Source organism: Platalea leucorodia (assembly GCF_965183815.1).
Source record: "Platalea leucorodia genome assembly, chromosome: W".
In the NCBI taxonomy this organism is placed as follows: domain Eukaryota; kingdom Metazoa; phylum Chordata; class Aves; order Pelecaniformes; family Threskiornithidae; genus Platalea; species Platalea leucorodia.
Genome location: NC_138859.1, coordinates 12354770 through 12381411, shown reverse-complemented (window position 1 = coordinate 12381411; position 26642 = coordinate 12354770). Strand labels below are relative to the sequence as shown.

The 26642-nt window shown below is 40.7% G+C and overlaps 1 protein-coding gene across 1 annotated transcript in view; it reads left to right on the top strand.

Moving 5' to 3' along the window:
• The window catches only part of LOC309601589 (junction-mediating and -regulatory protein-like), a gene marked incomplete at its 5' end in the record, with an annotated part of 90855 nt that overhangs the window by 54470 nt on the left and 9743 nt on the right, over positions 1–26642 (top strand). Inside the window, 2 exons of the mRNA XM_082334692.1 lie at positions 13696–13861; positions 17371–17558. Of these exons, the coding sequence (XP_082190818.1) occupies positions 13696–13861; positions 17371–17558 (354 nt within the window). The remainder of the gene's footprint in view (positions 1–13695; positions 13862–17370; positions 17559–26642) is intronic.

Genomic DNA, 26642 nt, shown 5'->3' with positions numbered 1-26642 from the left:
CCTTGAAGAATGTTGATGTACTTGGGGGGAAAAAACCAACAAAACCCAACAGACCTGAAAGTCATTATTTTTCAGCTTTTAATAATAAAAGTCTGTATTTTAACTTTTACCACATTCTATCACGTTAGGCAAATGGAGTTGCAGTATAGGTGTGGTGGTTTTTGTGCCACTTATTTATGTTTTCTGTTCACCTTTTCCTGGTTAGTCAACCAGGAAGACAGTTTTTACTGTTAATGTTTACAGCTATCCACTGAGATGAATAAAATGAAGAGAAGGGATAGGAACAGAAATCTGCTGCTATGTAATCTCCACACTTTAGCTCTCAGAGGCATGATCACCTTTTTGGAGTAGTTTTGACATTCCAGATGGAAGGTATCTGAGCATTAGTAAATATCATAGAATCATTTAGGTTGGAAAAGACCTTTAAGATCATCAAGTCCAACTGTTAACCTAATGCTGCCAAGTCCACCACTAAACCATGTCCCTAAGCACTACATCTACATGTCTTTTAAATACCTCCAGGGATGGGGACTCAACCACTTCCCTGCGCAGCCTGATCCAATGCTTGATAACCCTTTCAGTGAAAAAGTTTTTCCTAATATCCAACCTAAACCTGCCCTGGTGTAACTTGAGGCCATTTCCTCTTGTCCTATTGCTTGTTACTTGGGAGAAGAGACCTACCCCCACCTTGCTGCAACCTCCTTTCAGGTAGTTGTAGAGAGCAATAAGGTCACCCCTCAGCCTCCTCTTCTCCAGACTAAACAACCCCAGTTCCCTCAGCTGCTCCTCGTATGACCTGTTCTCTAGACCCTTCACCAGCTTTGTTGCCCTTCTCTGAACACGCTCTAGCATCTCAATGTCCTTCTTGCAGTGAGGGGGCCAAAACTGAACACAATATTCAAGGTGCGGTCTCACCAGTGCCGAGTACAGGGGCACTGTCACCTCCCTCGTCCTGCTGGCCACATTATTCCTGATACAAGCTAGGATGCTATTGGCCTTGGCCACCTGAGCACACTGCTGGCTCATATTCAGCCAGCTGTCGACCAACACCCCCAGGTCCTTTTCCGCTGGAGAGCTCTCCAGCCACTCTTGCCCAAGCCTGTAGTGTTGCATGGGGTTGTTGTGACCCAAGTGCAGGACCCGGCACTTAGCTTTGTTGAACCTCATACAATTGGCCTCAGCCCATTGATCCAGCCTGTCCAGATCCCTCTGTAGAGCCTTCCTGCCCTCCAGCAGATCAACACTCCCGCCCAACTTGGTGTCGTCTGCAAACTTACTGAGGGTGTACTCGATCCCCTCACCCAGATCACTGATAAAGATATTAAACAGAACTGGCCCCAATACTGAGCCCTGGGGAACACCACTTGTGACCGGCCACCAACTGGATTTAACTCCATTCACCACCACTCTCTGGGCTCGGCCGTCCAGCCCAGTTTTTAACCCAGCGCAGAGTGCACTTATCCAAGCCGTGAGCAGCCAGCTTCTCCAGGAGAATGCTGTGGGAGACAGTGTCAAAGGCCTTACTAAAGTCCAAGTAGACAACATCCACAGCCTTCCCCTCACCCACTAAGTGGGTCACCTTGTCATAGAAGGAGATCAGGTTAGTCAAGCAGGACCTGCCTTTCATAAACCCATGCTGACTGGGCCTGATCCACTGGTTGTCCTGCACGTGCCGTGTGATGGCACTCAAGATGATTTGTTCCATGACCTTCCCTGGCACCAAGGTCAGGCTGAGAGGCCTGTAGTTCCCCAGATCCTCCTTCCGGCCCTTCTTGTAGATGGGCGTCACATTTGCTAACTTCCAGTCAACTGGGATCTCCCCGATTAGCCAGGACTGCTGATAGATAATGGAAAGCGGCTTGGTGAGCACCTCCGCCAGCTCCCTCAGTACCCTTGGGTGGATCCCATCTGGCCCCATAGACTTGTGTGTGTCTACGTGGTGTAGAAGGTCGCTAACCTTTTCCCCTTGGATTATGGGGGCTTTCTGCTCCCTGTCCCTGTCTTCCAGCTCAGGGGGCTGGGTACCCCGAGTCTGACTATTAAAGACTAAGGCAAAGAAGACATTAAGTACGTCAGCCTTTTCCTCATCCTCTGTCACTATGTTTCCCCCCACATCCAATAAAGGATGGAGATTCTCCTTAGCTCTCCTTTAGTTGCTAATGTATTTATAGAAACATCTTTTATTGTCTTTTACGGCAGTAGCCAGATTAAGTTCTAGTTGGGCTTTGGCCCTTCTAATCCTCTCCCTGCATAACCTTATGACATCCTTGTAGTCCTCCTGAGTTGCCTGCTCCTTCTTCCAAAGGTCATAAACTCTCCTTTTTTTTCCTGAGTTCCAGCCAAAGCTCTCTGTTCAGCCAGGCCGGTCTTTTCCCCCGCCGGCTTGTCTTTTGGCACATGGGGACGGCCTGCTCCTGGCGCCTTTAAGATTTCCTTCTTGAAGAATGTCCAGCCTTCCTGGACTCCTTTGCCCTTCAGGACTGCCTCCCAAGGGACTCTGTCAACCAGGCTCCTAAACAGGCCAAAGCCTGCCCTCCAGAAGTACAAGGTAGCAGTTCTGCTGACCCCCCTCCTTACTTCTCCAAGAATCAAAAACTCTGTCATTTCATGATAGCTATGCCCAAGACGGCCTCCAACCGTCACATCACCCACCAGGCCTTCTCTGTTCACAAGCAACAGGTCCAGCGGGGTGCCTTCCCTAGTTGGCTCCCTCACCAGCTGTGTCAGGAAGTTATCTTCCACACACTCCAGGAACCTCCTAGACTGTTTCCTCTCTGCTGTATTGTATTTCCAGCAGGCATCTGGTAAGTTGGAAGTCTCCCACGAGAACAAGGGCTAGCGATCCTGAGACTTCTCCCAGCTGCTTATAGAATACTTCGTCTGCCTCTTCATCCTGGTTGGGTGCTCTATAACAGACTCCCACCAGGATATCTGCCTTGTTGGCCTTCCCCCTGATTCTTATCCATAAACACTCAACCCTATTGTCACCATCCTTAAGTTCTAGACAATCAAAACATTCCCTAACATACAGGGCTACCCCACCGCCTCTCCTTCCTTGCCTATCCCTTCTGAAGAGTTTATAGCCGTCCATTGCAGCACTCCAGTTGTGCGAGTCATCCCACCATGTTTACGTGACTGCAATTATGTCATAGTTTTCCTGCTGCACAATGGCTTCCAGCTCCTCCTGTTTATTGCCCATGCTGCGTGCACTGGCGTAGATGCACTTCAGTTGGCCTCTTGCTCCTGCCACCTTTTTTCAGGAAGAAGCCCTAGTTCCTACGTGAACATTCTCAGGCGCTTCCGTGGTTTCTAACACATCCATAGCCCTTGCATCTTTGCTACTGCATTGCTCTCCATCCCCTACCTCCACTGAGACTGCAGACCGAAGGACCTCGCTAGCACACCGTCCCTCAAATGTTGGTGTGCCACCCCCAGGCTTATCTCTAGCGAGCCTGGTTTTATCGCTTTCCCCCTTCAAATCTAGTTTAAAGCTCTTTCAATGAGCCCTGCTAACTCCTGTGCAAGGATCCTTTTCCCCCTTTGAGACAGGTGTACCCCATCTGTCGCCAGCAGGCCTGGTGATGTGTAAACTGACCCGTGATCAAAAAACCCAAAATCTTGCCAGGGACACCAGGCTCAGAGCCAGGTATTGATCTGCTGGCTCTTCCCGCGTCTTCCCTAATCATTCCCTGCAACTGGAAGGATAGAGGAGAACACTACTTGTGCTCCTGATCCCTTAACCAGTCATCCCAAGGCCCTGAAGTCTCTCTTGATTGCCCTTGGACTTCCTAGTTGCAACTTCCTCACTGCCTACCTGAAAAACCAATAATGGGTAGTAATCTGAGGGCCATTCTCTTCACATCTTTAACCCAGGGACGCAGCAGACTTCCCTAAGAAGTGGGCCCGGTCTGCATATTGGGCCTTCTGTTCCCCTCAGGAGAGAGTCTCCTATGACAATGACCCGTCTTTTTCTTTATGGAAGCTGTTTTGACGCAGGGTGTAGGCCGACTTAACCTCGGTGACACCTCCAAGCTGGATGTACCATTGTCCCTGTCATTGTTTGGTTCCACTTGCAGAGCCTCATACCTGTTTTGTAAGGGCATCTGGGAAGGTGGGGCAGTCACAGAGGAGACACGCCTGCTGCGCCGAGCAGGAACTTGTCGCTGTTGCCCTCTATCCCTTAAGTCACTGTGTTCAGCCAGGCGGAGAGAGGATAGGGAATCTTCTGCATCATGGGTCCTGTCTGCCTGCTGGGCCCATCTGAGGGAAGGTAGGGTATGATTCCAGTACTCTCTCTCTCTCTCTCTCATTCTCTCTCTCATTCCCTGATACTCCTCAACCTACTCACCTCCTCCCGGAGCTCTGTCACTAAGCAGAGGAGCTCCTCTACCTGGGCACACCTCCCACAGGTGTGCTCACTGCTGCCATCCGGTACTGGCATAAGAGTAGGGCAGACCCTGCAGACTGATGCCTGGGTGGCAGCGTGTTCCCACCGGAGCTCTGTCTCATCATACAGATGACTAGCCTGTTGTACTGCACTCTCTTTGTCTCTGCTTACTCTAATTATTAAGGCAGTCTTCCAGAGGGAGTTGTGCTAGCTACAGCTTTCCTGAGGAAAAAGTGCATGTATTAAACTGTGTTTAAATGTCTTAGCAGAAAAAAAACACATTTATTGGATTTTATGACACCTTCTCAAAAGCAAAAATGCTACAAATCCTCTTTTAAAATTTGCTATCATATGTATATTCTGTGCTAAGAGCTTTCTGTCGTACTAATGTTAATTTACATTTTATCCAATTAGTTGCTTGTTTTTTAAAGCACTTTTCAAATCTTTCAGCAAAATTTGACTAAACTGGTGGCTCTGTTATGAAAAGGTTATCCAGAGAACTCACGACTTTAGCACTGTATCGATTGGTAGATTTCCAAGCCTGATAGACTATGTGCCTATTTTAGGAGCTTCTGTAGAAGACAGCTTGATCTGCAAGGAAGAGAGAGTACATGCAAGACCCAGAGCACAAAAATAAAAAGTTTGCTTCATTTCAATGCTCTTTATGTTTAGAAAGCCAAGAGTTGTCTGGAAACCTGAGTTTATCAGGCTGCTGCCATCCTCGGCTAAGAGTTGATTTGTTGCAGTATAGTGAGAGAATAGAGGGCTCTGAACTGAGAGGTTGGGGCTTTTTGGGAAGGAAGAATGAGGAACATGTGATGGGCATGCATGGGCATGGTGCTTTGGATAGTGTGTTACAAGATATAGACAGCTCTGGATCAAAACATCATTGATGGGGAGATATCAGGACCAACTTCTGTTCTGAATTTTTTTTTTTTTTTTTTTTTTTTTTTTTTTTTTTTTTTTTTTTTTTGCTTTGAGAATGTAATACCCCTTAGTATGCAGAGTTGGATGTGACAAAAGTGACTGAGAATCCCATATTGGAGAAGAGTTGCAGTCTTATAAAGAAAATATTTGGCAATTACGTTAGCTGATATATTTGGAAGAGATGACAGTAAAAAAAAAAAGGTGATACAGTTTCTCCTTTTAAGCTTAAGAAGTGAAGACCTTCCTGCTGTGCTTGGTTATATAAATTTTCCTCCACTTAGTAGGAAAGGGAGACATGTGGGAAATAATAGACTTGTTTCTCTTGCGCTTAATAATTCCCTCTTCTCCAAATCTAAAGCCATCTTGCTGATTTTTTTTTTTTTTAAAGATGGATGATAAAAATGTCCTTGTTTCTGTAGTTTTCACTTAGTATGTTAATCAGGCACTTTTTTGTTTCCTAAAATGTGTTCACACTGTAAATATCTAGAAAGCTACTACATTTTTCAAGTTATGATATGCAAATCACCTGTCTCTTTCTCACCTGAGCAGTAATAAAATGGATTTCTCTATGTATAATATTTTAAAAAAACTCCTATGAATAATTGCCTGTGCAGGAACAGCATCTTCTGATTTTGATTTCAATACAGAGTTTTCTAAATCCTGTGTTAGTGTAGTTGGAGAAGATGGAGATAAGCACAAAAATTTGCAACCTTGATAAAGCCTATGTGAGCTGGAGTTAAGGGCAGGCTGTGTTGGAAGGAGCACTGTTGGATCAGAGTTCAGGACATTCATTAGTGTAGCACAGCAAGGATCAATCTCAAAATTGTTCTTTGTGTTTATTAGTGATTATCTCTGTCTTGGTGTGAATATATCTTTTGGATTAAAACTTAAGGAGCCATATTGGATATCATGTCGCCCCTGACTCTTGACAGGCCTACAGAGACCTAGCACCACCTGTTCCTCTACCTTCCACTTCTGTCAGCAAGTATCTGTAGCATTATGAAGATCTGTGACCAAAATTTCCTAAAGCCACTAAAGCCATACCTCTGCTGGACATGCTACAGCCTCTCTTCTGCTCTGTGCACTTGTTCAGTACAGCAGATACTTGGTCTGCCAACCAGCTGTACTGGGTGCATACACTTCAGGAAGACTCAGTCCTTCTGTTTGGAGGGAATAGATATTTGTAAAGTAAAAGAAACCCTGCTAGAAAGTAATGTGCAAAGTCTCATTAAAGGATTATATTGACTGTGAAGTTATTTGCTTGGAATTACCTGTAGTTTTTAGGGAAGAGCAGCTGGTCTGCTGCTATTTGATTCTTTTAAATCTTCATGGATGTTATTAGGTGGATAAAATAATATAAAACTGCTGAAGTTGGCAGTTGAACTTTAAGAAGAGTCCTCTTTTTAATACTTCACTTAATTTCTTTGTCATTGTGATAAGCTCTTATAAAAAGTAAACCAAATAAATGTATTTGCTTTTTTCATTTATAGGTTGTTTGAAGACTACTCCAGTCACACGTCAAAAACTGCTTGCAGAAGCTGTCCATGTCAATGATGGTGTCTTTTAAGTAGTGATAGTGTCTTCTAAATTTTAATAAAATGACAATTTTAATATTTTTATTTATATAGGAAAACTAGAGATTCTAATATATCACTAATGCATCTCCATGTGTAGAAGGAGGGTAATTGCAAGTATAGTGTGATAAGGGATTTAAGCAATTCAGGTACAGTAGGAGGAGCTGCATATGGGCTGTAACTTTGCATATGTAGATACTTGGAATTTGAGCAACATCTGTGAAGTCTGAATTGAAGAGAAAATTAGGTTAGTTATCTTGGGGTTTCTTTATGTTAGCCCTATGGTTATCTGTATTTAAAAAAATTTAAAGAAATGACACAAATTACATATTGCGCTTTTTTTTTTCTGATTTGTACCTCTTAAGTTCCATCTGTTGTTGTTCTAAATTTGGTTTGATGGGAATGATGAAAACTTTCCTTTTGAGGTAGACTAGAGTACTTTCGTGGACTGGTTGTCAAGTCTTGTCCTCATGACAGTAAACAGAAACATTAAATCACAGTGAGAATCCTTTGTAATTCTCTAATTATGTAAAATAGTTTGGACAAATGGAAGTGAGTGACTGGAGACTTAAATTCCAACAAGTCCCTTCTTACATATATAGGATTCAGTAACTAGTTTTCTCTTTTTTCCTTTTATAAGCATATAGTTCAGTTCTAAAGAAACACTTCAAAAACAATTTTTAATTTACATGATAAATGTTCTGTGATATTTTCATAAACAAAATCATATTCCAACAAAGTACTGCTTGGGTTTTTTAAGAATGTTTTTCATAGTTTCATAATTCTAAGAGTACTTTCCTTTCCTGTACATTAAGCATGAATCAAAGATATATTTGCTTCCAATGACTATTTAAGCATATCTTGGATTTCATGGCTGTCATTTTACTTTTGTCTGAGTTGAACACATCAGCAAAAATAAGAATTTTATTAAGGATTCTATTCAAGAAGGCATGAATAGCTATTTCTGGAAAATTAACCTTCTTCTGTAAAAAATGGACAGTGATTTTGGTAAAGATGCAACATTATATTTTTCAGAAAAGTATGTTTCACTTTGGTAGCTTTCCTAGTCTTTTTTTTTAACTTTTTCTTTCTGTGACAGCTTTTTGGAAAGGCCAAGTAAGAAACTAAAATTGTGAAATCTTTTAAGATTTATTTAAACATAATTGAATTATTATTTTTTAATAACAGATTAGGAATGCTTTTTCTTTCTTCACTTTCAGTGTTCAAATTGGCAAACTAAAATTGGCAGTAAAAATGACAATTTTATTTTTTTCTTTAACCTTACATTAAATATTTGTGTAATATTCTCCAGTTCAATCAAAAGTTCAAAAAGACTTTGAAATAAAAACTATTTTAAGTGGTCATTGTGTTTAAAGAAAATAAAAAGCAGAAGGTTTTAAGGACCTCAAGTAAAGTAATGGAGTGCATTCTATAGACAAAACTTGTAGTCATAGTTAGGCTTTTAATAATGCAGTGAGAAATTATTAGAAAATTACTTAAAAAATTATAATCTACTTTGGATATAGTTATCAAAATCCCACGTAAGTTGTTTAGTTGTTTTTTTTTCTCAATAACATTATTAGAACATAATTTATTTTTATACTGTTTTTTCCCAGAGAATGACTGAGTAATCTAATTTAAAGTGTATTAAAGAGGGCAAACCCCAGCATTTGAAGATTTTTTTTTGTTTGAAGGATTTTGTGCATCACTGACGTTTAGTTTCCATTTGCCAAGAGAAAGAACAAGATCAGGTATTTATAGTCACTTAAAACCGACTCACTGCAGTGTTAGAAAATCAGAACCAAAATACCTTCTCGGGCAAACCATTTAGCTACCTTTTTCTACGCATAGAAAATATTCCTTTAAAAAGATTAAAATGCTCAAGAAACTAATTTATCAGTAAGAGTTTGAGTTAAGAATTAATAGACTTAAAGAATGAAAATTCAGAGCAAAGACCAGATCTGACTGTTTGAGAACACTGTTGGTGTTTAGCAGGTTGTCTATGGATTTTTGAACACTTAGTCCTGGAAAAGAAGAGAGTTTCTAAAAATAGTGGTACACCCTTTTCATGGGGGAAAGATGTTTCTTTTAGTGTCTGAAATTTTTCTGATTGCCCAGGATACTAATTGTGAGTGATCATCTTAACCTCATTTTTTATAATATTGTATCCTGTGGTATCATGGCCTGACTATAATTGTCTCCTCATACTTAATTGGTTGGAGGAATACTTCTGTTCCAGAAGTTGCTAGATATGAGTGAGAGCCTGCCTTTTATCAGTGGTCAGAGTGCTCCTTGTTTCCCATAAAATCATTTAGAAATTCTTTAAAATTATTTTATGTTGGTTTTGAGGATGAGCTTCCGTATTCACACTTAAAAGACCCGTGCTTTTTTCTGAATTTTACTCCCTTCTTCTGAGATTTCTCAGACAGTGACGGTGATGAATTAAAATGAATATTTGAATTAGAGAACAGTCAGGATTCAAATGTGTCGTGGTTTAACCCCAGCCAGTAACTAAGCACCACACAGCCGCTTGCTCACTCCCCCTCCCCAGTGGGATGGGGGAGAGAATCGGAAGAGTAAAAGTGAGAAAACTCGTGGGTTGAGATAAGAACAGTTTAATAATTGAAATAAAATCAAGTAAAACAGTAGCGTAGTAATAATAATATACAAAGCAAGTGATGCACAATGCAATTGCTCACCACCCGCTGGCTGATGCCCAGCCAGTCCCCAAACAGCAGTCCCCCCTTCCGGCCAACTCCCCCCAGTTTATATACTGAGCATGACGTCATGTGGTATGGAATAGCCCTTTGGCCAGTGTGGGTCAGCTGTCCTGGCTGTGCCCCCTCCCAGCTTCTTGTGCACCTGGCCAAGCATGGGAAGCTGAAAAGTCCTTGACTAGTGTAAGCCCTACTTACTTAGCAACAACTAAAACATCAGTGTGTTATCAACATTATTCTCATCCTAAATCCAAAACACAGCACTATACCAGCTCCTAGGAAGAAAATTAGCTCTATCCCAGCTGAAACCAGGACAGTATCCACCCCTTATTCTATACCATCTATGTCATGCCCAGGTCCTATCCTTTCCAATACATTCCAATTAATCACCACCACTTTTCCAGTCTTTTGATATATACACACAGATATCATTTCCTTAGTCCATGGGCCATCCCTCTAAAACGTCTGTTGAGTTCATTCAGCCCATGACTTTGGGCTCCATCTCATAACAGTCCTTCAGGGCAGGAGAGAGATGGTGTGTGGTGTTGGGTTGTTGCATGCTGAAGCCAGTTCTGGTTCCATGAGGTGGATTGAAACATGACTTTGTATTCTATTTGAACAATAACAGATTACTTAAAAGGCTGGATAATAGAAAAATTAATAATAGCTATTAATATGTATTGCTAGGGAAGATATTACAATTTTTTTACCATGAATTACTTTGTAAATGTCAGCACATGAGAATGACCATAGTCTTATAACTTGGTAGCAACGTGATTGAGCCACCAATGCAACAGGGTGGTACAGCCACAGATGCTCTCCAGTCTGTCAAATCAGGTATTTCCAGCAAAAGGAGAGGTGTTAGTGTCATTGCACATGGACTTGTGAGATTTCTTTTATACCTTTCTTCCATGTGTTTCTGATCACCCAAGAAAGATTAGTTCTAACTGGAGCAGTTGCAGGGAGGGCTACCACAATGATGCCAGGAACGGGTCTATTTTACAAGAGGAATTGAAGTTGTTTCAACAAATAAAATGAAGGCTGAGATGATAGAAAATTGTTCTCCACAAATATACTAAAGGGAATAAATATTAGTCAAGAAGAGCAATGCATGTTGTTATTCAGTACTGGCACAAGAACAAATGGTATTATCTGATTGTGAATACATTGGAAATATGGAAGAAGTTTCCTGGCAGTTAGGAGGGAGTATCTGGAACAGACTTCCAACGGGAGTAACAAGCAGAGAGTTTTGTGGAAGCTTTTTGTTTTGTTTTTGTTTTTACAAAAGCAGAATAAGAACAACAATAACATGGAAATTATTTTAAGAACTCATTTTATGAAAGCAGTTAACTTTAGATTTGTCTGAAAGCATTCCATGGTGGTGGAAAGCTGGATTTGATGGCCCTCAGTTCTGTATTCCATGTTTGGCTATTTTTCTATTAATTTTGACACTTGTCCTTTTAGTATGTATGTTTATAGTTCTTGTTAGAGGCTTTCTGTTTTAATCCGTTATATCTTTGTTTACCCCTGTGTGAGTTTACAAATGATACCTTTCTGCCATAGAACTATTAAGAAAGCTAAGTTCCTGCTTAAGTTCTTCACTTACTATGAATGAGACAACAAAGACCTTAAACAGTGTTACTTGAATTAGGGCCAGAGAGATTAAATTATTTGCTTGAGTTAATGCAGGAAGTTGTGGCATAGCAGGAAATTGAACTCGGATCTCAGTTATTTGTCCAACTGCAAAATGTTTCTTTCCTATAATTACATTCTCTCTTTATACAAAGTCTGTGGACTTAAATTTGGGAACATCTTTTTTAAAGAAAAAAAAGTATAAATTTATGTGAGTTTCACAGTTCACTGATGAAGCAAAAGTTTTTAGGTGTGGTAGAAGTTTGAATGACATTGCATTAGTTTGGAAAAAAATTTTTTTTTCCTTTTTTTTTTTTTTTTAATGATGAGAAAACCCTTTAAAAATGCCAAAACACAGGAAACCCTGCCTGGCAAATGAACATTATCACTCTCATATGAAAAGCTGGAAGGTTCCAGAAAATCAATCCTTTTGTCTTGAAAACTAGCCTCTAATTCGCTCCAAATATGCTATCATTATGTCACTTACTGTTTTGGTCACAATTAGTAACTTAATATGGATGCAGAGTAATAGAATGTCATAGCAAGACATTTTGGTGTCACACTGGGCTGAAACATAAATTATATGTTATTGATTGTAAGATTTATGGTATTCACTTAAAGACATTGATCCTTTTAGGCTAATTGATATACAAAAGATGCATTCAGTAAGTATACAATATAGTAGAAGAAATTTTAAAAATAGAAATTACAAGGATTAATTCACAAGCCTTCCGTCTATCAATCTCATATGGAAAGAAGCATAATTTAGAGAACTGTTTCCTTAAGTGTTTAATTAAGCTGTGAAATCCCTGTCAAAGGATAATGATGCAGGTGCTAAAAGCTTGCATGCTGTAAAAAAGGGATAGGACAATTTATGAAGTAAAATCCAGTAAGTCTGTTTAGTATAACGGCAGCACTGTGGCTTAAGAAGTCTTGAGCTGCAAGCTGTGCTAGAGGCTGGTGAAACATTTTAGGGAGGTATCACTGCACTGCCTACTATGTTTCATCTTCCTGGATATTTGCTGTTAACCTTTGTCTGAAACAGGGTATTGAGTAAGATGGATCTTTGGTTTGATTCAATACAGATATCTTTCTGGTTTAGCGTAATTATATTTAAACATGCATGATAAATAAAACCTAGGAAACCCATTTCTGGCTATTAATTACAGATACATTTTTACTCCTTGAAGAAACCACCATAATGTAAAAACCTACTAGCAAATATTTTTTAAAATGTATAGTTTGCTAGGTCCTTTATTTCTTCTTGTTAGGCATCCCTTTTTAATGATTGAATGTCTGTAATATAGGAACTGGATCCCCTTTCACCAGAATGGTAAGGTAGATCGATCACACATCTTCAGTACAATTTAGAATTACTTTCATCCTTCATCTCAGAGAAACAATCAGAGATTCATTTTTTGCAAAGGTAGAGAACTCTTCTCCTGCACACAGGTTGCAGAGCTGCATGGCTTTGAATTCCTTCCAAAGTGAGACAGCACATAAGATCCCCTTGCATATCAGTATTTCTTTAATATGGTCTGAATGGCCAACTGTATTGATCAGTTAAATCTTGTTTGGCTGAATGAAAGAGGATGATTTGAGTTCTCTTTGGTTGTTTCTTGTGTCACTTTTCTGTGTCAGACATATGACAAATAAGCACTAAAATATAGATAAATATTTTAATCTAGATCTTTTTTCTCCTGTGAAAGACTCCAGAAACAATGATGCTGTAAAATTCAATACATTCTCATTAGATAGAACTTGGTGTTTTCTTAAATTTTCTCGTGTTGTTCCTTTCAAACTGCAGTGCTAGATAGAGGTTATGAGAATTTTGGAGGAAAAACTGAGAAAAGTAATATAAAGGCCTGTGGCTTGACAGATGTTCTGCTTTGTTAAGAAGGTTGACTTTGCAGTAAAATACATAAAATATGATAAAAAGCACTGATTTATCCCCTTCACTTTTTTTTTTTTTAATTTGTAGAGAATCTCCTCAGTTAAGTTGTCATTACAAGAGGATCAGTGCATATAATTTCAAGTTCAACTTAAGTGACAGTTTTAACTGTAGTTTTCTAGATGCCGTTGGCAAAACAGCTTTTAGACTTTTTGGACTGAAGATAAGAAAATACTAATTTCATTATGTATCTTCAGAGAATCAAGTAGTAGAGTAAAAGAGCAGTAGGGATGTTTCACACTACTCACTATATGACTTGTCACTTTGACAGTCACAGAGAGTAATCCAATGCCATGGATTTTTTTATTACCATGCGGAAAAAATGTCAAGTATTAAAGATGTCTGAAATTGTGTAGCTGATCAAAACCTTCTTCTCTTGATGTGCTCAATTTTAACATGTTATATTTAGTGTACCAGACTGTATCTAGCTGTAATCGTAAAGTCTGTGGTTTAGTTCTCCTTATTATCCTGGAGTTGTGTGTTTATTTTTTTTCTCTTTCCATTTAGATGCAGAGTCTGAAAGGTGGTACAGAAGCCATAGCCCATTTGGACCAGTTAGAAGCTGATTATTATGATCTACAGCTTCAATTATATGAAGTGCAGTTTGAGATCTTGAAATGTGAAGAGCTGCTGCTGACAGCACAACTTGACAGCATCAGAAGACTGATGTCAGGTGCTTTTTATGCATTTTAATTAAGACGTAATCTTTAAAAGAAAATTCTCTATATAAGAGTCTAGTAAAGCCTGTGGGAATGAAATGAGAACAGTTTCTTTACCATGTGAAGAGCTGGATCTTCTAACATAAGTACTGTTAAATTAAAATTTACACCTGTTCATAAGGCATATATGTACACATACAGAAGTTTTGGTCTGGTTCTCATTGTCTGTGTTTGGAAGTAAGCATATAAGATACTATGTAAGGTTTGGAAAACTAAATTTAGGGAGGAGGAAATGTTTTAATTACTGGACTTCTCTCATTAAAAAAATTTGCAATGGCATTATTAATTTCTTTCAAGTGATTGGTTTTCAAAAGGTATTCCTGCAAATCAGAATCCTTCAGCTAAACTTTGAAGCTTGTTGTATTGCCATGTCACAGATTTAGAGCAGTGATGCAAACCTTATGTTTTGAGAACCTGCTATATCCTGTGTACTTACAAACTATGGAAATGGTACAGGTAAATCATACAGCATTTTGAATCCAGTTCTATCCTTTGGACCTTTTTATACTTGATGTTTTTATTCACACAAGCTCTGTTTTATTGTTTAGTGCATAGGGCTTGCATAGCAAATTTTGTTATGGATAGGAAAGTCACTTAAGAAGAGAGATTTGAAGCCGGGTTGTATTGTGAGTTGCCTCTGGAAAAAGAGAAAACATAGGTATCACAGATTCTTCTCACTGTTGTGTGAATCTCCTCCTCTCAGGCCTGTGATGGCAACAACATTAACTGCATGTATGGAGGATGAGGATTGAAAACTCTGTAAATGACTTCAAAGAAATGTGGCAGCTTTGCCTCTGTGGAGAGCTAGTTAGTGCTTTAGAGATAGATAGTTGTTTGTACTTGGGGAAATCAGACATTTAATTTTGGTACTGAAGACACTGTATGGTTTTCTTACCTGCAGACCAAAGGAAATCCCTTGAACAGGAGGCTGAGAAGGAATGTGTATCAAAATCCTTTCTCTTTGATGTGATGATAGTAAAACCTAAGGGCCCTCAAAGATTAAGCTTGCTGTAAAAACACTATAGGTCATTACAACTTGTCACTAATGTTTTCTCCAGAAATCTCAAAAGAAAACCCCAACCTGACTGAAAATAAACCCCCCCAGTCAGCTAAACAAACAACCCTCTCCTTCCGCCATGACAACAAAATAGTTCACTGTTCTAGCTTCCTTTGCTATTTTAAATTTGTTAAAGTATTCTTTAATATAAAATCTAAAAGGATTTTTTTTAATCAAAGACAGCTGTCTATGTTAGAAGGAATTACTGTTTTTTAACAACTCTCGGTTATATCCCATAGGACAGAAAGTGAAAAATACAATTCCTAAATTGTATTTTGTTCAAGGGATGAAATTACCTATTCAGACTTTACTCAGGCAGGGGGAATAGAAAAATTAATCTTGTGAAGAATGTGACACTGAATTGGCTACATCTCTTCAAGACTGTTCTGTACCTAATCTGAATGAAAGTGTCTCCAAAATATAGTGGTCTTTTAATATGTGTTGTTTCCTATGGAGTCAATTAGAAAAGAATGGTCTGTTGCATCTTCTGTTATGCTTCCTTTTTAAAGTGTAATTATAGTCAGTAAAGTAATAGCCTTTTAATTGAGCACATCTGTATGATTTGAAGTACACGCGTCTTAGCGACTTCTAGAGGCTGTTGCTATTTACTCTTTGACCATATTGGCTCTGCAGAGATATTTCGGAGAGTTTTGGATTCTGTTCTACAGATTTGAGGGACATCAACTACTAATGAAGGCCCAACTGAGAATTTTTTGAGAGCATAATTTGATTTGACTGCCAGTTTGAATTTGCAAGGTCATAAGCTAGAAGCAAAACATTTTCTTTTGCAAATTCAGCGTATTGGATCTGAAAAGTATCAAATGATAATAGGTTGTCATATTATAAACAACAGTAGTAGTTTTTTACTGTCATTAACCAAATACCTGCACTGTAATTCACAAAATGTGAATTTATTAGGTTAGAATTTTAAAGGGTCTTATCCTATCCATACATCCTTGTAAGATGTTTTTTGCGGTGGATGCATTGCTATCAACAGAGAATGTGATACTTGGTTCCTGCTTTGGTTGGGGGGTGGGTTGAACAAGTGCAAATGGTGTGGATCGTATCTAAAGAGGAATAATTCTAATTGTTTTATTGTAAGTGGTGGAGTCGTTAGAAGCTTAAGCACTTACCAAATTTATAGGCATTTGAAAAGCTCAAAAGCTGCTTGTAGAAAACTCTTGGAATGTTTGATGGAGGTTGCAATAGAGTTGCCAAGGTTGGTTGTTTTTTTTTTTCAAACAGTAAAACATAATTTAGCATTATGTTTTAGAACTGGTAGATTTGACTCATTTGCAGCTGAGCTATTGGGGTTTCACTTGTAAATTCCTATCTTTAACTCTGCATGAAAGTGTTCTAAAACAAAATTTGCATGTAAATTCTTCCACTTTATAAGTGTGTAGCAAAATATAGTTGTTGTTAGCCATGAGTTTTGTTTTTATTCACTGATGTCTCAAAGTGGGTTCTAATGACTTGTCTGTTTGACGAATGGATGAAATTTTATGTATTTATTTTTTTAAACTGAGCACTAAAGTAAAGACTCAAGTAGGTCTGTTTCTATTAGTTTTTATTTTAGGGTTAATATAGTGATGTTCTTTCTTTTCTGGTCCTGCCATATCCTGTGCTGAGCTGAAATTAGCATGACACAATCAGAATTTTGGTTGCAGTAGAGAACTTACTTACACACAAATAACACGAAGTGACAGCAGCTTTTAAAATGGACAGTGTTTTGAAGAAAACCCTGCCCCTCTCCCCAAATAATCTAGTAGCAAAAGTAGGAGGAAGTTACAGTCTCCCTGAAAGGTATTTGATGAAAGTGAAATGAGAAGGTTTGGTGGTGCTGCAGAGTAGACACTTGACAGTCATGCCAGCTGTATCTACCTGTTTCAGCCAGCAGTAATGCATATCCCTCTTGGCGTATTACAAAAATATCCTACTTGGTATGCCAGTGAAATAAGGAACAAGAGGCCTTTGCTGCTTCATCCCAACATTCTGCAAGGATTTATAATCATCACTCTCTACTTCTTGGCAAGAGATGAGAAGGCAGCATTCAGAAATGAGCTTAATGTTATACTGAATGCTTCACTCAGGAGGCTAAAAATGATGAGTGTTGATACAACTATTAGTAATGACCTCCTTTTCAGGCCTGTAATGCTTTGAAGAATTGCCTTGAAGTTACCCTCCCACTGCAGCCTTTGAGCAGTAGTAGTGACTGGGAGGTCAAAAACCTCCTAAGAGAGGATTTTTGGTGTTTTGTTGTCTAATTCCCCTTTCATGAAATTAATAGTAGGTTGCGGCAGAAGAATCTCATGCGAAAGAGGGGGGGGTTGTTGTTGAACAAAAAAAAATATTAATCAAATGCAAACTATTGATTTGACTTTTTCATTGCTGATGTTTTTAAAACAGAGAAGAGAGATGAAGTGGTATATTATGACACTTACGAAAGTATGGAAGCCATGCTTGAAAAAGACGATATGGCAACATCTGTACACTTGCAAAAAGAGGAGCTGCAAAAGTTACAACAAAAAATCCGCCAGCTGGAAGCAAGGCGTGGACGTATTTCAGCCAAGAAAGCCTACCTCAGGAATAAGAAGGTATTATTAAATTGCAAATTTCTAGCATAATTAGCAAATTTAATAAAACTTCAAAAGATTTCATTTCAGATACAACTTACAAGTCTCTCGAATTTTCGTGGATTATATTTACTGCTTACTAAAAAGTTGTTTTACAGAGTACCAAGTACAATAGCATGTATTATTAAATTGATATATTTAAGATTCAGTTTACCTTTTAGCTTTAAAGGATCCTTTAATCACTTAGAAGTCAACAAATAAACTTGTTTCTATTAACTAATCAAAATACTTTCATGTGGAAAGTACATGCTAGAATGCATGTTTTTACAGACAGTAGTATTTGCAGAAGAGAATCAAGGGTGTTTTCTCACTAATGAGTTCTATTTTCATTCTCTCACCTCATCCTTTTAAACTTATGTTGTGTCATTGATTCTCTATATTCGGGAAATATACACAAAATCCAGTATATATTCTTAATTTGTAAAACTAGGTGTGCTATTTAGGGCCACTTTTCTTTGCGTTACATGGTTGGGATGCTGTGCAAAAAATAGTTTTAATATAGCTAAAGTTTTGAAATTGTGTATCAAATGTAGGTAAATATGTTCATTCCTTTTTTCCAGAATGACTTGTTTACAGTTCCCTACCAGTTTGTGGTTACTTCAGTATGCATTATTAATGAGCGAGATAGCTTAATGAGTAGAATAGATCAAAGTTTTGAGAGAGCAGTGTAATACTTGTTAAAAAATAGATTTTCACCCCATGCTACATGCTATAAGGCTATGTAGAAGTCTCAGTTGAGACCTCATTCTAAATTAGGATCAGGGGTTGGGGTGGTTGTATGTTCCCAGTCATGTCACTTGATAAGGGAGATGACACCTTTATATAAAACAGTTCTAGTAGGTTGAGGGTAAAACATTCAGATCTTTCCTCTCCTTCATAAGTAATATATCTATTTCTATACCTAAATCTGAAGCAAAACAGTAGTTGATACATCTTATATTTTGGATTTTTTATATTTCTTCAGTCACTGTCTTGTCTCTGATTAACACAATATGGAGAAGACTGTAAATAAATTATTATAAAAGAAATGTCTTTTGTTAGCCAGTTATGGAAAGTAGTTTGCTCAGAGTCACTGAGTTTGTTTTATGTGATTTTGTAAAAAGAAAAAAGTATCAAGAAGCTGGGCTTTTTAGTACTTTAAGGAATAGATCCTATCTGTCATGTTATGCTAATTAATATAGGCTACATTATAATAGTTATGCTATTTTCTCCTGAATATGAAAAGACACTACTGGCACCTTATGGAGTACACAAACCTGTTTAAAAGCAACAGGCTGGTTGCTGTTCCTTACTTAACTTACGGGAGTTAGCAAGTTGAGAAGTGACCCTGAAGCAGGAGCAGAGATTTTTTTTAGCATGCCTTCTTATCTATATAATTAAACTAGTCACCTTCGACTGGCTCATTTGTTTCCAGGTTATGCTATGATAAAATACCTTGTTTAAGCTGAAGGAATTAGTTGTTCTAGGCTGTAACACTAGTTGCAGCATGCCTACTTGTGCACAGAGACATGATGCAGAGATGTATATGGTAGTAATGCTCATCTGGGTCTGCATGCAGGCGTAATATAGTCATGCCTGCTCAAAGTTGTGCTGGAAGAACATGGCTATACTGCTTTCAGGACCTGAGGTAATGTGTCCATGTGGAACTTAACTGCTGGACACCACAGCATGGACATCACAGCACTCTCAGAACTAGTTCCAGCTCTCTACTGATTTCATAGCCCAGTGTAGCATTATCTGCAGTTGAGTGCTGCAGTGAGATACTTAGCTTTCAGCTACTGAAGAAATCACAGATTAGAATAACATATATTTAAACTTGAAGGAGGAAATCAAAGATTTTGATTTGAGCAGAAAGAATAGGCAGAATCAGTTGTTGTGTGTAAAACCAGACTCACTACTGATAAGCCTGGGGGTGGCACACCAACATTTGAGGGACGGTGTGCTAGCGAGGTCCTTCGGTCTGCAGTCTCAGTGGAGGTAGGGGATGGAGAGCAATGCAGTAGCAAAGATGCAAGGGCTATGGATGTGTTAGAAACCACGGAAGCGCCTGAGAATGTTCACGTAGGAACTAGGGCTTCTTCCTGAAAAAAGGTGGCAGGAGCAAGAGGCCAACTGAAGTGCATCTACGCCAGTGCACGCAGCATGGGCAATAAACAGGAGGAGCTGGAAGCCATTGTGCAGCAGGAAAACTATGACATAGTTGCAGTCACGTAAACATGGTGGGATGACTCGCACAACTGGAGTGCTGCAATGGACGGCTATAAACTCTTCAGAAGGGATAGGCAAGGAAGGAGAGGCGGTGGGGTAGCCCTGTACGTTAGGGACTGTTTTGATTGTTGTCACGGTTTAACCCCAGCCAGCAACTAAGCACCACGCAGCCACTCTCTCACTCCACCACCGGTGGGATAGGGGAGAGAATCAGAAGGGTGAAAGGGAGAAAACTCGTGGGTTGAGATAAGAACAGTTTAATAATTGAAATAAAATAAATTAGAACAGTTAAATAGGCAAAGCAAAAAAACTGTGCACGCAAACAAAGCAAAACAAAGAATTCATTCACTACTTCCCATCGGCAGGCAGGTGTTCAGCCATCCCCAGGAAAGCAGGGCTCATCACGCATAACGGTTACTTGGGAAAACAAACGCCATCATGCCGAATGTCTCCCCCTTCCTTCTTCTTCCCCCAGCTTATATACTGAGCATGACGTCATATGGTATGGAATAGCCCTTTGGCCAGTCTGGGTCAGCACCCCCCCTGGCTGTGCCCCCTCCCAGCTTCTTGTGCACCTGGCAGAGCAGGGGAAGCTGAAAAGTCCTTGACCAGTGTGAGTGCCACTTAGCACCTATTTAGCAACAGCTTAGCACTACTTAGCAAGAACCAAAGCATCAGTGTATCATCATCGACATTGTTCTCATCCTAAACCCAAAACACAGCCCCATACTGGCTACCAAGACGAAAATTAACTCTATCCCAGCTGAAACCAGGACAATTGTCTAGAACTTAAGGATGGTGACAATAGGGTTGAGTGTTTATGGATAAGAATCAGGGGGAAGGCCAACAAGGCAGATATCCTGGTGGGAGTCTGTTATAGAGCACCCAACCAGGATGAAGAGGCAGACGAAGTATTCTATAAGCAGCTGGGAGAAGTCTCAGGATCGCTAGCCCTTGTTCTCGTGGGAGACTTCCAACTTACCAGATGCCTGCTGGAAATACAATACAGCAGAGAGGAAACAGTCTAGGAGGTTCCTGGAGTGTGTGGAAGATAACTTCCTGACACAGCTGGTGAGGGAGCCAACTAGGGAAGGCACCCCGCTGGACCTGTTGCTTGTGAACAGAGAAGGCCTGGTGGGTGATGTGACGGTTGGAGGCCGTCTTGGGCATAGCTATCATGAAATGACAGAGTTTTTGATTCTTGGAGAAGTAAGGAGGGGGGTCAGCAGAACTGCTACCTTGTACTTCTGGAGGGCAGGCTTTGGCCTGTTTAGGAGCCTGGTTGACAGAGTCCCTTGGGAGGCAGTCCTGAAGGGCAAAGGAGTCCAGGAAGGCTGGACATTCTTCAAGAAGGAAATCTTAAAGGCGCCAGGAGCAGGCCGTCCCCATGTGCCAAAAGACAAGCCGGCGGGGGAAAAGACCGGCCTGGCTGAACAGAGAGCTTTGGCTGGAACTCAGGAAAAAAAAGGAGAGTTTATGACCTTTGGAAGAAGGAGCAGGCAACTCAGGAGGACTACGAGGATGTCATAAGGTTATGCAGGGAGAGGATTAGAAGGGCCAAAGCCCAACTAGAACTTAATCTGGCTACTGCCGTAAAAGACAATAAAAGATGTTTCTATAAATACATTAGCAACTAAAGGAGAGCTAAGGAGAATCTCCATCCTTTATTGGATGTGGGGGGAAACATAGTGACAGAGGATGAGGAAAAGGCTGACGTACTTAATGTCTTCTTTGCCTTAGTCTTTAATAGTCAGACTCGGGGTACCCAGCCCCCTGAGCTGGAAGACAGGGACAGGGAGCAGAAAGCCCCCATAATCCAAGGGGAAAAGGTTAGCGACCTTCTACACCACGTAGACACACACAAGTCTATGGGGCCAGATGGGATCCACCCAAGGGTACTGAGGGAGCTGGCGGAGGTGCTCACCAAGCCGCTTTCCATTATCTATCAGCAGTCCTGGCTAATCGGGGAGATCCCAGTTGACTGGAAGTTAGCAAATGTGACGCCCATCTACAAGAAGGGCCGGAAGGAGGATCTGGGGAACTACAGGCCTCTCAGCCTGACCTTGGTGCCAGGGAAGGTCATGGAACAAATCATCTTGAGTGCCATCACACGGCACGTGCAGGACAACCAGTGGATCAGGCCCAGTCAGCATGGGTTTATGAAAGGCAGGTCCTGCTTGACTAACCTGATCTCCTTCTATGACAAGGTGACCCACTTAGTGGGTGAGGGGAAGGCTGTGGATGTTGTCTACTTGGACTTTAGTAAGGCCTTTGACACTGTCTCCCACAGCATTCTCCTGGAGAAGCTGGCTGCTCACGGCTTGGATAAGTGCACTCTGCGCTGGGTTAAAAACTGGCTGGACGGCCGAGCCCAGAGAGTGGTGGTGAATGGAGTTAAATCCAGTTGGTGGCCGGTCACGAGTGGTGTTCCCCAGGGCTCAGTATTGGGGCCAGTTCTGTTTAATATCTTTATCAGTGATCTGGGTGAGGGGATCGAGTACACCCTCAGTAAGTTTGCAGACGACACCAAGTTGGGCGGGAGTGTTGATCTGCTGGAGGGCAGGAAGGCTCTACAGAGGGATCTGGACAGGCTGGATCAATGGGCTGAGGCCAATTGTATGAGGTTCAACAAAGCTAAGTGCCGGGTCCTGCACTTGGGTCGCAACAACCCCATGCAACACTACAGGCTTGGGCAAGAGTGGCTGGAGAAGGCGGCCAATGGCATCCTGGCTTGTATCAGGAATAGTGTGGCCAGCAGGACTAGGGAAGTGATTGTCCCTTTGTACTCAGTACTGGTGAGGCCACACCTCGAATACTGTGTTCAGTTTCGGCCCCCTCACTGCAAGAAGGACACTGAGGTGCTAGAGCGTGTCCAAAGAAGAGCAATGAAGCTGGTGAAGGGTCTAGAGAACAGGTCATACGAGGAGCAGCTGAGGGAACTGGGGTTGTTTAGTCTGGAGAAAAGGAGGCTGAGGGGAGACCTTATTGCTCTGTACAACTCCCTGAAAGGAGGTTGCAGCGAGGTGGGGGTCGGTCTCTTCTCCCAAGCACCAAGTGATAAGACAAGAGGAAATGGCCTCAAGTTGCACCAGGAGACATTCAGATTGGATATTAGGAAAAACTTCTTCACTGAAAGGGCAGTCAGGCACTGGAACAGGCTGCCCAGGGAAGTGGTTGAGTCCTCATCCCTGGAGGTATTTAAAAGACGGGTAGATGTGGTGCTTAGGGACACGGTTTAGTGGTGGACTTGGCAGTGCTAGGTTAACAGTTGGACTTGATGATCTTAAAGGTCTTTTCCAACTCAAATGATTCTATGATTCTATGATTTTGTAGCACTTGTTGGGGAGAAAAGAATGTAGCCATTTTGATGGATATTTATGTTAGAGGTATTCTCTGTAGTTGTTCTTAATACTGCTGAATAATGCAGAGCCCTACTAAGCTTTTGTGGTGGGTTGACCTTGGCTGAATGCCAGGTGCCCACCAAGCCCATCTATCACTCCCCCTCCTCAATTGGACAGGGGATAGAAAATATGACAGAAGGCTTGCGGGTTGAGATAAGGACAGAGAGATCACTCAGCAATTACCATCATGGGCAAACCAGACTCGACTCAGGGAAATTAATTTAATTTATTGCCAATCAAATCAAAGTAGGATAATGAGAAATGAAACCAAATCTTAAAACACCTTCCCCCCACCCCTCCCTTCTTCCCGGGCTTAACTTCACTCCTGAATTCTCTACCTCCTCCCCCTGAGTAGCGCAGGGGGACGAGGGATGGGGGTTGCAGTCAGTTCATTACACGTTGTCTCTGCTGCTCCTTTCTCCTCACACTCTTCCCCTGCTCTAGCATGAGGTCCCTCCCACAGGAGACAGTCCTCCACAAACTGCTCCAGCGTGGGTCCTTCCCACGGGGTACAGTCCTTCAGGAACGGAGTACTCCAGCATGGGTGTCCCATGGGGTCACAAGTCCTGCCAGTAAGCCTGCTCCAGCGTGGGCCTCTCTCTCCACAGGGCTGCATTTCCTGCCAGGAGCCTGCTCCAGCACGGGCTCTCCACAGGGTCCCAGGCTCCTTCAGGCGCATCCACCTGCTCTGGCGTGGGGTCCTCCAATGGGCTGCAAGTGGATATCATCTGCTCCACCATTAACCTCCATGGGCTGCAGGGGGACAGCCTGCTTCACCATGGTCTTCACCACGGGCTGCAGGGGAATCTCTGCTCTGGTGCCTGGAGCACCTCCTCCCCCTCCTTCTTCACTGACCTTGGTGTCTGCAGGGTTGTTTCTCTTGCATATTCTCACTCCTCTCGCTTAAGACTGCTGTTGCGCAGCAGTTTTTTCCCCTTCTTAAATATGTTATCACAGAGGCACTACCACCATTGCTGATTGGCTCAGCTTTGGGCAGTGGTGGGTCCATCTTGGAACCGGATGCCACTGGCTCTATCGGACATAGGGGAAGCTTCTTGCATCTTCTCACAGAAGCCACCTCCGTAGCCCCCCCCCTCCCCCCCCAAACCTTGCCACGCAAACCCAATACAGCTTATTAGTAATTACCTGAGAAATCAAGACTCTTGTGTCTTTGATTCAAGCATATGGAAGCATTGTATCTTGAGTGACCATTCTAGTGATATTGCAAAACATTGTTAATGAACACTACTTATAGTGTCTCATGTGGATCATTGTACTTTACAAACCTGTGAGGAAAAAAGGGTTCTTTCTTACTCTAAAGAGTTTGCAGTTTAAGCATGCAGAACAAAGAGCCAGATGGGATGCAAAAGTGATGGTGAGAATGAGCGCAGCGATGACCGAATGCTAAGTGGAGAAAAGAATGATTTATTTTTTTTTTTTAGGTTGGATTTGGAAAGTACATACTATGTGGTAAAACTTTCTGAAGGTCGGTCTGTCTGTCTGTCTCAATTAAGAAACATTTATTGCTGAACTGAGATGAGAGTCTGCTTAATGATTTTCAGATTGTGTTCCTGACACCACCACTACTCCTCCTCACAACAGAAGATTCCCTTAGGAGAATGCCTCCTTTCTAGCAGCAGATATAATGATTAAGAAAACAATAGGAAACAGTTCTCTATTGTTGTTTTTTATTTTTTGAAGGAGGTATTTTCATCATCTGGGTATTTGAAAATCTTGTCTGTTGAGGAGATAACGCAGTGAAAGGGAATCAGTTACTGTGTGTAGAATAAGATTTTATGTAATATAAACTGTGACTATAGTCTCTATTCTTTATTTTTTCAGAAATTCTTTCCCTGTTTTTGCACTTGATGCTTTTATTTTTTAATAATGTTGTCAAATAATTGTACCAAACCTTTATTTAGAAACTCTTGCTAAAGGTTTGTTAGAAACCTCTTTCAGTTGTGATTCTGAGTTACTGAGCCAGCGTTTTTTAAATGTATGGTTTTACTGAGGTTGATGTTCTTTCACTATACTAACATGAGTATAAACTCTTTATTCTCATATTTTTTTATACAAACCTATTTGCATTTGTTAAGCAATCATTTCCTGATGTTCCTTTGTGTTGATGACTGAGTTATTAAAAAATAAGATTTTAATAGCAGTCTCATTATTTTTCTTATTTCTTGAAAGCTAGTTATGGATTTTTCATGCACGATATCTCTCTATTGTTATCCCAGTTTACCCCCTGCTGGCTGCACAGTAGTATTAATTAGGTTATTGTATGAAACGCAGCTGTTTTATTAGGGAGCTAAATTTGTAGCAAAGAGTCAAGGTAAAAAAAAAATATGTAGAAGGAATCTAGAAAAATATCTTTGAAAAAATAGTTATGAAGAAATTGAATTATTTTACATCCAGGAAAAGTATTCCTTATCATGAGCAGACTGGGAGAAGCAACTGGTTGGTGAAACTGTTTGGGGTATATTCATAATGCGTGCTTTGACCTAGGAAGCTTCCTCACGTGTTGTGTCCATTTAATAGGACACCTTTACTACTTTTCAAGCCCACAGTTTAAAGCATAGCCCATGCCAAAACAGGTGCTAATTAGTTGCAGTGACAGCTGACATAGGGTTACTTGGTATGCTTTATTATTATTATTATTATGGCATAACTACACAGAATGCTTATAATAAAACATGCTCTCTGCACATACTGAGCTTACTAAATGAGAAGCTAACATTTTACTTGAGATGCTTTTCAATCTGAAAGCAAGGCTCACTGAAACTAGTTAAATAACTAGTTACTAATACAGATCTCTCTTACATATATTACATGTTACTAGTCTTAAACATGGTAGCATATCCAGTGATGAGGGTTGAAACAGTTGCTCAGCTCTTCATTTCTGTCTTTTCAATAGAAAAGACAGAAATTTTTTTTTTACCATTTCTGTAATTAGTTAAGATGGTTCAGATGTGCCACAATATGTTTTCAGCCCCTCCTAGTCTTTTTTATTATTTCAAGTCATAGAGACTTAATTACATTAAAGTAGGTTGTTTATTAGTACAAAGAAGTATTGTATCAGAAATAGTGTGGCCAGTAGGACTAGGGAAGTGATCATTCCCCTGTACTCGGCACTGGTGAGGCTGCACCTCGAGTCCTGTGTTCAGTTTTGGGCCCCTCACTACAAGGACATCAAGGTGCTGGAGCATGTCCAAAGAAGGGCAACGAAGCTGGTGAAGGGAACAAGTCTTATGAGGAGTGGCTGAGGGAGCTGGGGTTGTTTAGTCTGGAGAAGAGGAGGCTGAGGGGAGACCTTAATGCTCTCTACAACTACCTGAAAGGAGGTTGTAGTGAGGTGGGGGTCAGTCTCTTTTCCCAAGTACCAGGTGATAGGACAAGGGGAAACAGCCTCAAGTTGCACCAGGGGAGGTTTAGGTTG